This window comes from Desmodus rotundus, chromosome 7 (genome assembly GCF_022682495.2).
Source record: "Desmodus rotundus isolate HL8 chromosome 7, HLdesRot8A.1, whole genome shotgun sequence".
NCBI classification, from domain to species: Eukaryota; Metazoa; Chordata; class Mammalia; order Chiroptera; family Phyllostomidae; genus Desmodus; species Desmodus rotundus.
Window position 1 is genome coordinate 19647013 of NC_071393.1, and position 16434 is coordinate 19663446.

Below are 16434 nucleotides of genomic sequence, written 5' to 3' on the forward strand. Positions count from 1 at the left end.
CGTGCATCACGTCTTGTGCAGTTTTCTGACAAAAATCACATCACCCAGGTGACTCAGCCCCTCTACAGCCCAGATTTGGCGCCCTGTGACTTCTGGCTTTTCCCCAAACTAAAATCTCCTGTGAAAGGGAAGAGATTTCAGACCATCAATGAGATTCAGGAAGATATGACGAGGCTGTTGATGGCGACTGGGAGAACTGTGTGAGGTCCCAAGGTGCCCACTCTGAAAGGGACCGAGGTATCATTGTCCTATGTACAATGTTTCTTGTATCTTTTTTAAAGATTTTATTTATTTTTTAGAGAGAGGGGAGGGGACAAAGAGAGGGAGAGAAACATTAATTGGTTGCCTCTCACACGCCCCCAACCAGGGACCTAGCCTGCAACCCAGGCATGTGCCCTGACTGGGAATCGAACCAGAGACCTTTTCGTTTGCAGGCCAGCACTCAATCCACTAAGCCACACCAGCCTGGGCTGTTTCTTATATCTTGTATTTTCTTTAATAAATGTCTCTATTTTTCATATCACATGGCTGGATACCTCCTGGACAGACCTCGTGTATCTAACTATGAGGCAAACCTTGCAACTGGAAAGCAAACAGTGGAGCACGCGTGATAGAAGGTCCTGCTTTACAACAAGAGCCCAAACCACACACCTCTCATGGGGAACAGATCCCAAACATCCAAAGTGTCATTAAGGGTTAAAATCCAGTTTTTGCAGCAGTGGACTACATGATCAGACATCTAGATATGCAGGAAACCTTACTGGCTACTAATTTAATAATAACAAAGGTAATAAACACCCAGAGAAAAAAGTTCCAACGAACAAGTATATAGAATAAAAATGAAAGCTTTCCACCTGCCTATTTCCAATGTTAAAAGTTGGCTGTGTCTCCCTCCAGATCTTTTCTATGAGTAAACTACGCTTTGTGAAAGTGATAATAACCAACGTAGGCTGAGCATGAGTCTCATTCTCCCTCTTCACTTTCCACTGAGCTCAAAAGGATGGGGACACCTGCCTGCCTAGCAGCCATGTCAGTCCTGGAGACCAGGGCGAAGTCAGACGCTGCTGCGAGCATCCTAGAGGGAAAATCCATAGCTGCAGGGCAGACAAGTGGCTTCTACTTTCATGGAAGCAGTATTGCTACTGTCCCTGAAGTAACTCAGCCCCGGAGCTCTGAAGAGCATCTCTAGAATGTGGTGGCTTCAGTGAGACTGCTCCCATCAGCACGTGACAGTCAGGCATTCAAAACATCAGCTAGGCCAGAACTGGGGCCGAGGAGTCACATGTCACTCAGCGGTAATCAAAGACAGTTAAGGGGTTTGTGCTGACAAAGCTAGTTGAGTGGTGTTTGATTTGGGACGTATTTACTTTGGAAGATACGCAACAACGGCCCAGCACCAAAGTTCACTTTGAAACAGTGCTGGATGACCTTGGCTTATTTCGTCTCTGCAACACACTTCTCAGAAGCACAGAGGTGAGTTCGGTTTCTGACATTTCTGCTGATTATAAATTCTTATTTGAGGTTAGAGATGGGCAACTGTGCATGCACTTCTCTGTCAAACTGCAAACTCAAAGCTTTCTATACTATCTTAGAAATGAACAAGTGATTTTAGCTTTTCAATCTGCCTATTATAAAGTTTTGTACAGTTATATTATTAGGACAACTGACGAGATTAAGAACAGGCATTAGACCACGACAGGATTGTACCTATGTTAAATTATTTGAACTGGATAACTGTGGTGGGATGATGCATAAGAATATCCTTGTTCTCAGGCATTTTTCCCTAAAAGATTAGAATGAAAAGTTAGAAGGACCTAATATAAGTTGCCTGCTCTCAAATGGTTCAGGCAAAAAAAAAAAAAAGGCGTATGTGTGTGCCCGTGTGTGTACACACACATACATGGCGAGAGAAGAAGGGACTGATGAAACTGCTGCTCCACAGGAGAAAATCTGGGAAAAGGGAACACAGGGGTTGTCCTACATGCTCTTCTTTGAACTTTTCTGGAAGCCTGCAGTTATTTCAAAATTAAAGGCTTTAAAAACTTCAGGCAGTTCCTTCTCTCGCACTATACCTGCCCTGTTTGGGCCTCGGGACGATGGCCACGAGGAACACGGGCGTCCCGGTGTTACACTCTGCTGTATAACTGAAACGCTCCACCCCGCTTCATGCAATCGCCATGAGAAAGCGCCTTACGGAATTCCCAGAAAAACAAACTTCAGAATGATTTAAGGCCTTTGAAAAATAATGCTTCTCTTCAAAGATCGTAATCTGGACTTAAAAACAACCTAGTGAAAGTTTTAAAGTACCTTACATAATTCTTACATGCTACACGTGTTACACGGAATTCTTACATAATTCTTACATGTTACACGGAACGGGGACAACAGGAAGATTTACCGTTGAGATCTTTGGTTTCATATTCACAGGAAATATCAGACATGTTTTCTCCTTCCTCTGATAAGGGAATAATGAAAAGCACTTTCAGCTTTTCATCATAAAGTGGAGGAACGGGGTATAAGAAGCTTCCGAATATACCGTATTTTGCCGTATATAATGCGCTCTCATGTATAGTGCGCACCCACATTTTTGGCCAAAACTTTCAGGAAAAAAAACCTTTTATTTTTTAGATATATATATATATAAAAATATTTATCTATCTATTTATTTATTTTTAGAAACAAAACCAATGATCATATTCCAGGGTATTATTTTGCATATGGATATCATTACTGCTCTTTAGAGTTACACTTTTAACGCATAAGCATAAATAAAAGAATTAAAAACATTTACACAGCTATGGAATTAGTACTACTCATGCATAATGTGCATACTCATCTTTCCCTAAAAAACTTGGGCGAAAAGTGCTCATCATACTCGGCAAAATACGGTACCGTCTGAGCACAGGATAAAAATATGAATGTCTTCACCTCTGTCCCCTATCTGGTCTCACATTCCTTTTCCCAAATTCTTATTTCCTCAAGTTGGGTTTATGTTTAAACCTATTTTTTATCTGAGAAGGATACTTTTCAGTGCAGCCTCGTCAGGAGACTTCCACCCAGTCAGTTACTTTCTTCCTTTCCAACTCTGGAAAGTGTAGAACCACCGATACCTACGCCCAGTTCTATCTGGGAACTGGGCCCAGTCTGCTTGCAGCCACGCACATTAGAAACTGCCTCACGGGCAGGCTACACGTGTGGTTCTGCAGCCGCAGCTCGCCTTGGGGGTGGGAGGTGCATGAAAAAACAGGCATTTTCAAAGCCAGAAACGACACGACTTCCCCTCTCCAAAACGCAATTCAAAAGCCTCTCAGTTGTGCACAGAACAGGTGAAGCAGTAATCTCAGCAGTGCTGTAGGGGAAGCCCCAAGAAGGGTGACTAAGGGTGGGACACCAGTCCTGGCGCCCTCTAGGACGAACAGGAAGAGCGCTCAACGAGGAGTGTGTTTGTTGAGGGGGAGGTTCAACCAACTTGGCTGCAATGTAGCCACAGCTGCAGGTTCAGTACCCCGACATGTAAAATGCTGCTGGGGCTAAGTCACACAGACAAAGCGCCTTATGCAGCGCCAGGCATCCGGCAGGGGCTGCACCAAGAGTCGCTGCCATTGCCAACGTCAACAAACTCAGAGCACTTCCAGTGGGGTATCCATACAGCGAGTCCCATCCTCAGGCCGGGTAAGTCCAAACAGGTCCTTAACAGGAGCAGTAACTCCTATGTGGCCTTGACTGGAAGCAGATATTCTGTTCTTTGAATATCTAACAGGAGATGGGAACACACACACAACGAACTTAGTAAGTCACAACTCTTCCTGGGGTAACCAGAGGCTGGGACAGTGCAGGAGTGCACAGCATTACAAACAGTGTCACTATCCTGGGAAAACACAGAAGCATCAAATAACAGCTCATCTACCCAGGATGCAATTAGTAACCAGGAACCAGCAAGATAAAAGACAAAGCCGTTTGGCAGGCAAAAGAGATTTGACAAGCGGAGTCAAATCCTTCCTCGCAACAGGCAGAGGATGAGTAGATACAGACAGGCTTGCCGCAGGGTACGTATGAAAACTGACCCTCCCGGTACCCCTACTCCCACTACAGGAGGCAGAGCGGCATCCCAGACTCACACTGCACCCCCGCCTGCTTTGGTAGTGTCCTTATTAGAGCCCCTGCTTTAGTGCATGTCTGTCCCCTCCCCGGCTGCTGGAGAGCTCCTTGTGGGGGAGACCTGTAAGCCTCCCGTGCCCGATATGTTGTGTGAAGACAGGAGATAAAGTCTAGTGAATGAACAAAAAAGAAACCCTCCCCCCGGGGCCTCTGAGCCCTCAGGATTTTAGACCGTCACAGCTCTGCAAACCTTGAAAAGAGAGGGGTTCTCATCTAGGGGCACACGGATCCTTCGGGCAGCTTTCTAAAGCCCGCACACGAGGTTAATGTCTGTTTATGTTCACCAGATTCTCTTCAAAGTCCATAATCCGAAAATGGGTCAAGACTGGCGTTCCCAGGGATCCTCCTGGGTCAGAGCCACAGGGACTTGCTATGGGAGCCCCGCAGAGGCGGGGCGGGGTCTGCTAGGCCGCCTCTGACATGTCACGCTTTCCCTCTCAGCTTTAGCTCTGCCAAAATGAAATGCCCGTTCCAACCCTTCATTGTTTCTCTCGTAATAACGTCCGTGTGTGGGCACGACGGCCTGGTGGATCAGCCTGAGAAAGGAGGGAAAGGTTCCAAGTCTGTGGATCCCCAATGGGGGCCGTTCAAGAGCAAAAACCTGAGCATGCCCCTTCTCCCCGCCGACTTCCACAAGGAAAACACGGTCACGAATGACTGGATCACAGAGGGGGAGGAGGACGAGGACTATCTCGATCTGGAGAAGCTGCTCAGTGAAGACGACGACTACATTGACATCATCGACGTGGTTTTGCCCACAGATTCCGAGGCCAGCGCTGGGAACATCCTGCAGCTCTTCCCGGGCAAGACCCGGATCCAGCGCCTTAACATCCTCAACGCCAAGTTCGCTTTTAACCTTTACCGAGCACTGAGGGAACAGACCAGTAACTCCGACAACATCTTCATAGCCCCCGTGGGCATTTCTACCGCCATGGGAATGATTTCCTTGGGCCTGAAGGGGGAGACGCACGAACAAGTGCACTCGGTTTTGCACTTTAAGGACTTCGTCAACGCCAGCAGCAAGTACGAGACCATGACCATTCACAATCTCTTCCGTAAGCTGACCCATCGCCTCTTCAGGAGGAATTTTGGGTACACGCTGCGGTCGGTCAATGACCTTTACATACAGAAGCAGTTTCCCATCCTGAATGACTTCGAAACTAAAGTAAAAGAGTACTATTTTGCCGAGGCCCAAGCAGCTGACTTCTCAGACCCTGCCTTCGTATCGAAGACCAACAACCACATTCTGAAGCTCACCAAGGGCCTCATTAGAGACGCTCTGGAGGACATAGACCCGGCCACGCAGATGATGATTTTAAACTGCATCTACTTTAAAGGTAATAGTTTTGTGTTTCTCAAAGCAAAGGTGCAGCTCACTCTGTTAGTACACATGCAGGTGGACTGAATGCCAAGGACAGGGTTCTAGCTCTGATTTATCCAGGAAACCAAGATACCAGGTCAGCTCGCAGAGACGGGGAAGGTCACGAGGAGGTGACAGAGGGAGCCGACGCTTACCTGAGCCCTATTTGTTCCTTACACTCCCCGAGCCCTCACAGCCTTGTGAGAGTGTTACGGTTATTAGCACCCGCACGTCACGGAGGGAGCCACTCAGGGCACACAGAAGTAAAATGGCACTCCCAGTGCACAGCTGGGTCACCCCAGGCAGGCCATCTCCAGCACTTCGCTGAATTGGAAAAAATAATACAAAAATCTTTTTAGTATTTGGCCATCCTGGATTTTTCTCATCCCCTTGCCCAATTATCAGTAAGCAGGAACACGGACAAAAGGCTGCAGTGAGAACTCTTCAGCGTGAGTAACCGACAGTAACACCCACAACTGTTTTGGGGACTGGGCAGGTGGGGGGGCAAATAAACTATTATCTCTAGAGCAACTCTTCTAGGCTAGGCACCAACATACTTTTTAAAGAGGCTACTCCCCCTTTACTATACGTACACAAGACCCCTGGAGTCCTAGAAATTAATGGGCACAGATTTGTAACATCCAGACCTCTCTGTTAAAATGCCCTCAACTGGGACCTGAACAAGGAACCTATACCTCCCTCTATGAGCCTGGAGAGCTGGAGGGCAGACATAGGAATGAGTTGGCATCACAACTGGCCCCTGTGACACAGACCACTTTCCTCTCTGCCTCCAAGAGTTAGCTAGGGCGAGTCCCCAGGGCCCGCGAGGCCATGCTTCCTGGGTGGTCAGCTACAGGCCAGTCTATAACAGTCCAGATGGGCCAAGGACTCAGGTCCCTTTTGGCTGCTGCTGTGGGGCCAGCACCCCTCAATGGGCCAATACACTGCTTTGTGCCTATGCCAAGGCCTCCCAACAGCTGTGCCAGGCAGGTATTCTACCAGATGGGCAAAGGAGGGCTGAAGAAACCAAGACCACAGGAATGAGCCGGGCCCTTGGGCTGATTCCCCACAACAGTCAAGCACCATGCTTCCTTGTGGTGGGTGGAACCAAAGATTTGTGACAGATACACAGGCACACGTGCTACGCAGGTGTCCCCAACTTCCCGAAAGTTACCATTTTCCCTTTACAAAAGAGCTACATTAGTACAGTGACAGCTTTTTTTCATAAAAATGAAAATACTCTTCAGATTTCTTTCAGTTCAGGAAAACGGGGGCTCTTCACGTCGCACCATTTTGGCTCACGAGAGGTTTCACAGGGCTGCTCTACGTGCAGACAGTGGAGGGCACCCGTGTACACGACGGACACAGACACACTCCATTACTGGCTAGCAGGCCAAGTTTTACATACAAGTTTTAGAAGTGAGCAAACTGCAGTCTAAGCCCTGGCTTCGCCCTCTCTTATTTGTGTGACCTCAGGTAAGCCGTTCACGGTCTTTGTGACTCAGTTTCCTCCCCTTTATCACAGAGATGACACCCATTGGCAGGGCCGTGGGTGGCACTGCAAGACATAGTGATGCTGACGCCACACGTGAGCCCAGGGCAGCAAGGCCCCAATAAACCTGGATGAGAAAAAACGTAGATTCCGATATTATATATTAAGTATGTATATAGTGCTAGTGACATTTATTTTACTTCCATAAGCAATGAAATTCTGTTTAGGGATGACTTTAGAACAGGCATCTGGACACCAAAGCCCTTGGCCCTACCAGTCTGTGGGGCACCCCTGGGCCCCGAGAGCCCCTGCACTAGGCTGGCTGGGTGCTGAGGGGCAGGCAGATGCACAGCGGCAAGCCGTCCCAACTGCAAAGGGGCTGGAGAAACAGCTGGGAGGGTCAGCTTACAATCTCCTGAACTTAGTAAACAGAGTCCTACCGAAGTGTAAAAGTGGCAAACAATACATGCTTCTTTTTCCCATCATATTGGAACGGTAACTTAATTTGGTCCTGGGAATCAGAGGGATGAAATGCTAGTAACATCCAGTTTTTCATGGATGCTTATCAAAGGAGAGGAGAGTCTAAAAGAGTAATTTTAATCTCTAGCTCCCAAATTTGTTACTAATTTGATTTTAATTTCAAATGTTATAACTGCTTTGTAAAGCACAAGAAAACAGAGGTTAGGCCTCAACAGGAAGTCAAAGGAAAGAATCCCAGGACACACCAGACAGCTCCATCAGAACTGCAGGAGCAGTGATTCTCAACTGGGGAACAATTCTGCTCCCAGGGCTAATGTCAGGAGACATCTGTGGTTGTCACAACCTGGGGCAGAAGGGGAAGCACTCCTAGCACCTAGGGACAGTTTCGGAAGTTAGGGCAGGGATGCTGCTAAACGTCCTACAGGATAAACATCCTACCTCCATGCACAGGATAGCTACCCGCCCCACAGAACAGCCCGAGTGAACAGTGCTGCAAAGCCCTGGGCAGAGGCTACCTCAAGGAAGGGGAAACCGAGCTGCAAATGAGAAGCAGTGGTGTTTAAACTTCCTCCAAAGGAACCTCCTGCTTGTCTCATCCAGCTGATCTACCCACCAGCTGGAAACCTTGAACGAGCTGCTCCATCATGTGCCTGTTGCCTCACCTGTAAAATGGGGCTAGTAATAAAAAGCACCACCTCCATACGGTGGCTAGAAGAGAAAATGAGGTAACACAGGGAAGGTGCTTAGAAGAATGCCTGACACAGCACCAGGTCTGAACTGTAAGGCACCCATCATTACTGGTTACTAGCATCTTGGAGCTCAATGAGTCTTATCTCCCTGGAGACACAGTGCTGCACCCAGATCTAAAGTGAAGATCTTGATGGCAGTGTTGCATCACCAGTGCATCCCGTTAGTTCTTGCAGAATTGCAGTGTCGGGGACAAAAGCCATCAGAACAGATCTTCTGCCATGAGCTCAAAGATACACATTTTACAGATGAACAAGTAGAGGCCCAGGCAAGTCAGGTGTCCTGCTAGGGTCAGTTAGTTATTGTCGGCATCCAACCCAGAATCTACTCCAGTCTATTCATCCTCTCCGTCATTATCATGCTTCCTACAAGTATGTTAGTGTTCTGACCTTAGAATCCTCTAAAACAGTGGTCCTCAAAGTGTGGTGTGCAGACCAGGAGCCTCAGCATCACCTGGGAACTTGTTAGAAAGGCCAGTTCCTGGCCCAAAGCAGACTTCTGAGATCAGAAACTCTGGGGGAGGGCCCTACAGTCCAAATAAGCCCCATGGGCTTCTGATGCATGCTTACACGTGAAGACCATTGCTCTAAAAGAACATTTTCAGAAAAGCCCCGTTCCTGTTGACTTCACAGGGTCCTGGGTAAATAAATTCCCAATGGAAATGACCCACAACCACAACTTCCGGCTGAACGAGCGAGAGGTGGTCAAGGCTTCCATGATGCAGACCAAGGGGAACTTCCTGGCGGCAAATGACCAGGAGCTGGACTGTGACGTCCTGCAGCTGGAGTACGTGGGGGGCATCAGCATGCTAATTGTGGTCCCGCACAAGCTGTCTGGAATGAAGACCCTCGAGACGCAGCTGACACCCCAGGTGGTGGAGAGATGGCAGAAAAGCATGACAAACAGGTACCTCGGGTTGAGTGTTTGTTCTTGTGATTTCCAGGACCCCGAGGGAGCCCAGGAATACTGTGACTTTGGCCATTTTAAGAAAAAGGGAGGAGTCTGTCTGAGTACTCAAGAACTGCCACACCGGGCCACTCTGTTCATTCGTCCCCAACTTCTTGCTCGGTGAGAGGCAATCCGAGCATCTGTGAGAAACACGTCTGTTCTCCATAATGAGAGAAGTTAGGGGCAGGCGACCTAGAGTCAGCCTGGAGACAGCCCTGGCTCTGCCATGTGCCTGCTTTGTGGCCTCCTTTGAGCCCTGGCTTTGTCATCCAAAAAGTGGCATGACCCCCTCACTTTCCAGGGCCACTGAGGGACATAAACAGAAAAGCAATGGCAAGCATCCCTCAGAGCGCTGGAACCTGGGAGGTGTCCCTCCCCCACCCAAGGAACTGAGGTCCTAACTCATTAAGGACATGTCCTGCATGATTTTCCTCTATTGTTATTTATTACTCCACAGTCAGAACTACAGGTTAAACAGTTATTAAGAGTGTTGTTGGATCATGGCAGAAAATACAGAAGTTCCTCTCTGTGTCACTGGACACTGGCTAGGCCCATATTAAGAAGTAAATCTAGTGTGGATCTCCTTTTGGGACAAGAATACAGTAAACTGAGAAGCAGGACCTTAGAGGAAGGTATTTGCCCAGGTAGCCAATTAGTTATCAGGCCTTGACAATTTTCCTTCTAAACCTGAGTCTACAAAGGCCTAACAAGCCTGCCCGTTTCCATTCCTCAGTTCACCCAGACCCTGGCCACCGGAACAGCACTCCCTCGACACCATCTCTGCCCGCCTCTTCTCATAAACTCTCTGTGAACCCCCACCCACAGGATACAGCCCAGCTTCTTGGGCTGCTCTGCCCCCCCCACCCTCCCACCCTGCCTGGTGCCCTCCTGCACCCCAGCTCAACCACAGCCTCACACTCCCTACAGGCTTTGCTCACACAGTAAGACCCACCCCGCAGCTCTCAAGGAGGGGCAGCCTTCTAGGCCACAGACATACCCCTGCTCCACATCCCCTCCTGGATGGCTCTCGTGGTTAGATCTCTTCTACTTGGTCAGACATTGACATACCACCTTCATGTTTTCACTGCTTCACACGAGAGTTCGGGATTGCCACAATGAGAGCAAGCTCTGGAGAAGCGGCATAGCATGCCACGTTTCTTTCTCCCTGAGAAGGCTGGGTTTGCCCCCAAAGGCACTGTTGTTGCTGTCTATCCAGCTGAGGACTAAATGAGTTGAGGCGAAGAATGCGAATGCTTAGCACTGTCTGGTATAGAAAGGGTGCTTTTTTTAAGTGCACTGACCTTAATTAAACAAAATAAGGAATGGCTGGAATTAGGACCCCAAACAGAATTACTTCAGATGCCTTCTCTAACCATAAGCCAGTAGCAGTTTGCTGCTGACCGGGAAGATAGGGCATGAACCACACAGTACAGAGGAAATGCCTACATAGCAGCAACATGCCTCAATTCTCAGTACCTGGAATTCCAGCAAGATGGTCTTTCCAAACTCCTCAACTGACAGTACCAGGATGTGTTAACAAGTGCTGTGTCAATTCTGTGGTAAATGCACCACCCCTGGGTGCATGTAAAAAAAAAAAAAAAGATTCTTTTGTAACTGGTGGTTCACCACATTGGGCCCCCTCTTATTCTCTGACCAGAACTCGAGAGGTGCTCCTGCCCAAATTCAAGCTGGAGAAGAACTACAACCTGGTGGAGGCCCTGCAGTCAATGGGGGTCACAGCGCTGTTTGATAAAAACAGCAACATGACAGGAATCTCGGACCACAGGATCACCATCGACCTGGTAACCTCTCCCCTCTGCCCTCTGCCCCAGCCCCGGGGTCTGCCCCCAGCACAGCCTCCTACTGCCCAGCCCTAACTTCACATGTTGGGGGAGCTGGGTCTGCTCTCCTTGAGTCTGCCAGACACAGTGGGCAGGGTGGTCCGTCTCAGGAAGCAGCCTGGGGCTCAGCCCTGCCCCTGCGGACACCGGAGAGGCGGTGTGTGCTCCAGTCTGAAATATCTACTCCCAGCTGAATCATGAAAGACCCGTTAAATACAAGCAGAGACACTGCACACTGAGCTTAACACACCAACGATGGGCACCCCGCAAAAAGGGGAGAGCACTAGTCCAAATGCCGTGCAGCTCCCGGCCCCATCCTTCCCCTGGCAGCGCACCCCAGCATGTAAGGACATGGTGCCTGAAGCCCCTCTGGCTTGGCTAGCAGACTGCCCATACTGTGACCACCAGCAAGAATGACGATGATGCTAGGGTTTAAAGATAAATATTTAAACATCATGGCCTCTAAACACAATGACCATACCTGACAGGAGATGAGAAAGCATTTCAAGGGTCACTCTGACCAGATGTGGTCTGTGCCTTGTATGTGGACTCCACCTGTTCCCTGAAGGAGATGCGACTCCACCTGACAGAATCTAACTTCTCTTTCCCTTCTGAAACAGTTCAAGCACCAAGGTACCATCACAGTGAATGAGGAGGGCACCCAAGCCGCTGCCGTCACCACAGTGGGGTTCATGCCGCTGACGACCCAGGTCCGTTTCACCGTGGACCGCCCCTTTCTGTTTCTCGTCTATGAGCACCGCACCAGCTGCCTGCTCTTCATGGGGAGAGTCGCCAACCCCACCAAGTCTTAAAGGTGGAGGTCTGGGTGTCTCACGTTCTGTGGGAACTCTGTAATTCTGTTTCCCTTCTAACAGTGAGAATGGGGATGTTGGGCATCAGGACCTTTGTGGTTTAGGCTCCCATTCTGAAACTGAGGCCCACGTGACAGAAGAGATTGAGCAACAACTGAGAGGCTTGCTGGAGTCAATTCTGCCTAGTGACCAACGCTGTCAGTTCATAGCAGTTAATGTACCTGGAGCGTGTCAGCTGTTACCTAGAGGGTGTCAGCAATACATACCTCCCTGGGCACTTCCGTCCCTTGCAGTCCCCATCCTTGCACACCTGGCTCTATCACTCAAAGCCTTTTTCAGCCAGGGCTCCTCATCTACACCCAGAACACAGAAACGAGCGGCATGACTAATGTCTCGCCTTTCTCAAGGATGGTGCACAGACATCACCATTCCTGATGCCCAGGAGAGAGGCCACCCTGTGACATTCAAGGGGTGCCCTGGGCAGTAGGGCTCAATTTTCGCAAAGGCCCAACCTTCTGACCTGATGCTGTCGTCTGTACTCCTGCGGTCGCCTCCCTGCTGCCCTGAGGGCAGTATGTACACATGGCCTTGCCTCCTGCCCTAGAGCTAAATAAACATCACCACTTTTACTGTGTATGTTATAATTCTAACTTCTGAAGCTCAAATAACCAAGAAAGGCCAAACTCAAAAGAGCTGATATCCCCAGAAATGACAGAGGTTGAGAAAAAGCCCCTCGAGTTCTCCGCGGTGACTCCTGCAGGCCACGTTCGCGGGTGAGTACCGCCAAATCCCACGGGCAGGGCCGCTTGCTTGCATGGTGCTGCGTGGGGAATTCCTGAAGCGCCAGTCTTGGTTTTTGGGGTTTTTATTTTTTACTTTTTAAAGAGATTTTATTTATTTTTTTAACGTATATTTGATTGATTATGCTATTACAGTTGTCCCATTTTTTTCCTCCCCTTTATCCCCCTCCACCTTACACACCCCTCCCTCTAGCATTCTACCCCTTAGTTCATGTTCATGGGTTGTACATGTGAGTTCTTTGGTTTCTTCATTTCCTATACAATTTTTACCCTCCCCTGTCTATTTTGTACCCACCAATTATGCTTCTTGTTCCCTGTACTTTTTTCTCTTATTGTCCCCCCACCTCCTCTCTACTGATAACTCCCCAGGTGGTCTCCATTTCTGTGATTCTGTGCCTGTTCTAGTAGTTTGCTTCGTCTCTTCTTTTTAGGTTCAGTTGTTGATAGTTGTGAGTTTGTTGTCATTTACTGTTCATAGTTTTGATCTTCTTTTTCTTAAATAAGTCCCTTTAACATGAAATGCCAGTCTTTATGTGGGGTACATTTTGGCTTTCATCCCTGGACACTGGGAGACTCTCAGCTCCTGTCTGGTTTGATTAGGCAAACAACATCTGAGGAGTCCATTTCTGGATTCTTTGCTGCCTGGGTAAGACAGGTGGAATCCAAAGAGGCTGCTCAGAATTCGAGAGCGCTGGGGATGATGGGCAGTGCCAGGGAGACCATGACAAGCGTTGTGCATGTGGCTGTCCAACTGTGACCTCCCCAGTCAGGCTTTCTCTCTACAGAGGAGCAAGATCCGGTCCAGCAGGGTGCCGAACCCTGCCAAGATGCCCCTCCAGTGAGTGGTAGGGCCAGGGTTCAAGTGCAGGTTGGGCTGACTCCAGGGTCATGTGTGGAGTCTTGTCACAGAGGGCCTCTGACCCGATGAGACCAATACCAGTCGGGGGGGCAGCAAAAGGGGGGCACCTGGTGCTACCCAGTGTAGGGGGCACTGGGATGGGTGTGCCCAGGGTTATCTCACATGGACACTGACAGGTTTGAACTGTCATTGCCTCCTTTTTGCAGCTCAAGAAGCGACTAAAGCTCATAGAAGTACAGTGATCTGCCCCAGGCCCTGCTTTTCACTGCTAACCCTCTCTGCATGCTCCCCTTCCAACTTCCTGCACCCAAACCTGCCTCTGCCTCCATCTGCTGACCAGTACAGGGTTGAGGTCGAGTCTTCCCTTGTCATACCCTCTTGGCCTCTACGTGAAACCTGAGGTTGCTAATGACCCACTCCTTGAATTCCTTCTCTAGTTTGCTTCAACACTGTTCTCTTCTGGTGCTTGTCCTACATTTCTCATCTTGCTGCTGGTTCCTTCTGCTCCTCCTATTCCCAAGTGTACCTACCTCAGAAAACTCTGCCTAGCCCGTTGTCACGTCTGTCTCCTATCCAACCTCTACTGGCACCAGCCCAGGCTCTGCTATGACCCTGCATCCGCACAGGTCAAGGCCCTCCACTCTGCATGCTTTTCATTCACTTATATCCACTCAGAATGCCCTTGGATACCCTCTTTCTGAAACTAGCTGATCCATTTTTCAAGGCAGTGGAATATTATAATTCAGAGAACCCTGGACCAAGCTGCCTGGGTTCAAATCTTGGATCTGACATTTAGTAGAAGTTCTGTGCCTCAGTTCCGTATCTGTAAAGTGGGGATAATAACAGTATCCACCTTGCAGTATTGTTGGGAGGATTAAGTGAGTTAATGTCTGGGAAGAGTTTAGATCTGTGTGTAGTGTTAACAAGAGCTAGGTAAGGACTTCCTGTGACTTATCTTCATCTGAGACAGTGTCTAGCCCATGGGTTCCTAACAGGTGGGCCACGGCTGGGTCTCTCCCACTTAACTTTTTGAAGTGAAATGCTAACCCTTGTGAACAGATGCATCTTTTTTTTTGGAGGGAGAGGGCAGAGCTTTCAGAGCGGTCCATGATCTAAAAATTGTTAGTCCACAAACCCCTTTTTATAGGCACTGAGAAAAGAACCTACTACTAGTAGCACAGGTCAACTAGCTCTAAGTCAAGGTCACAAGTGTTTTTCAAGCAGCAGGAACGTTATTAAATCATTACTTCTTGACAATGGAGAGCAATCAGCCCTCTAAGCAATAGAGAACTTTCAAAATGCTTAATTCACTAAGAAAAGCAATTTAGTCAGTGATATTTCTGAGGAAATATTATTCATGAAGTTGCAAGACAAAGATCACCAAACCTAAGCAGGAAGGAACCTCAGAGATCACAAGACCCAGTTCCAGCAACTCCCTCCAGGTTCCCAAGGTCACGGATAAATAAGTGGACAGCTGCATTAGGACTGACACCCTGCCTTCCGGCCCCAAACCCACTGACACTTCCACTAAACAAAGTCATTTGGGAACTTTATTATCAAAAGATCCAAAACAGAATATCTTTTTCTTAAAAAAAAAAAAAAGGAAAGTACACAAAACATTAAAAAAAAACCTTTGGAAATTAGTTTCTCCCAGTAGGTCCAAGGGGTAACCAGAAAGCAAATTCAAGAACCCATGATCTCTGTGCTCTTTGTTGAGCAACAGAATCAAATATTTGTTTCCTCCCCCATAATATAACCATTAACTTTTGTTAGAACTATAATACTTATTCCGTATCCATGCAAAAGGTCACTGTGAAATGCACGCGGAAGGTCCCTGCAGCAGGAAACAGTCGTGTTTTAAGTATGTTCTAGCCTATCACTGCTGACACCTATGCCTACCCTGACTCGGCCAGAACTTCAGAGGGCCACCTCCGTCTTTTTGAGGAGCTCTGCTGGCAGAGCAGTGTAGACAGGCTGAGACACTCACTCAGGATCCCGAACACAGGATCAGAGGTTCGACCCTGGCCCTTGTGACCCTAAGCCAAGCTCACCAGTCATCACTCCCCGAAAGTGCTAAATGCCTCCTCTAGGTTTCTGTTATTCATCTATTAAACTCTAAATCACAACAGCTAAACATTTTAAAACCTTGCAAGCACACGAGTCACAGAATTCTGGTGTACGCTGATGTGAGTGTCACCTCCGGTTTGCTCTGTCTGCCAAAACCTGCTCCCTTGTGGTGCCTGCTGCCCGGCCTGTCTCCCCTTGAACAAGCTGAGGGAGTGCCATGGACTTTATACCTCTCGCTCCAGGTCAGACAAAGGGTCCACGTGCAGGGACACTGCCCAAACTCAATTTACACTAGTTAATGTTAAGTATAAAGTGAAAACATTGATGTTTTTAAAAATTAACCAATGAGGGTGTTGATGAAAAGTACCACGGCAGAACCAGTCCTGGTCTCAAAGGGCTGTGGGAGAACACCTGAGTACAGCGACATGGGTGGTGAAATGTCACCACGACACAGGGCCCGCCCCCTCGTCCCCTCAAGCATGTTAAGGAAGAGAATGTGCTCACATAGATGCAATGGGGAACAATTGACTCTGCTTCCCTTCCTGAGCCAGCCACTTACTGGAGTGAGGGACAGGAGAGAAAAGGACTGGCGGAAGGAAGAGGAACTGGAAACAGAATGCTCCGCAAAATGCAATGTGTCATCTTGAGGGTGAAGGACAATAACCAATCAGTTACTGTTTTTCATCCACCCTGGCCAGTTAAAATTAAACCTCCGAGAAGTCCCAGATGCAGAATAAGGAAGAGCCAGACTGTAGTTAAGAACAGAAAGTGCTTTGCGGAGATCAGAGGCACCTCTCCACCTGCCTGCCTGAGTCACACAGCATCTCAGAGGTCGGCCCCTCTGGTGTGCACGTGAAGGGATACACACGT

General features: G+C 48.5%; 2 protein-coding genes across 2 annotated transcripts in view; one reads left to right on the top strand and one right to left on the bottom strand.

Moving 5' to 3' along the window:
* Positions 1–16434, bottom strand: part of PI4KA (phosphatidylinositol 4-kinase alpha) — a 99641-nt gene that overhangs the window by 41697 nt on the left and 41510 nt on the right. The gene's annotated exons all lie outside the window — the stretch shown is intronic.
* Positions 1325–12488, top strand: SERPIND1 (serpin family D member 1). The gene is made up of 5 exons (XM_024557164.4): positions 1325–1473; positions 4600–5495; positions 8870–9143; positions 10843–10987; positions 11647–12488. Exons 1-5 carry the CDS (start codon positions 1424–1426, stop codon positions 11836–11838), a joined length of 1557 nt encoding a protein of 518 aa, XP_024412932.1. The 5' UTR covers positions 1325–1423; the 3' UTR covers positions 11839–12488.

Excerpts from the sequence above, each read along its gene's own strand:
- SERPIND1 (XM_024557164.4), top strand. The coding sequence starts at position 1,424 with ATGACCTTGGCTTATTTCGTCTCTGCAACACACTTCTCAGAAGCACAG. Across the intron at positions 1,474-4,599 it reads CACTTCTCAGAAGCACAGAG|CTTTAGCTCTGCCAAAATGA; the intron begins GTGAGTTCGGTT and ends TTTCCCTCTCAG. Across the intron at positions 10,988-11,646 it reads ACAGGATCACCATCGACCTG|TTCAAGCACCAAGGTACCAT; the intron begins GTAACCTCTCCC and ends CTTCTGAAACAG.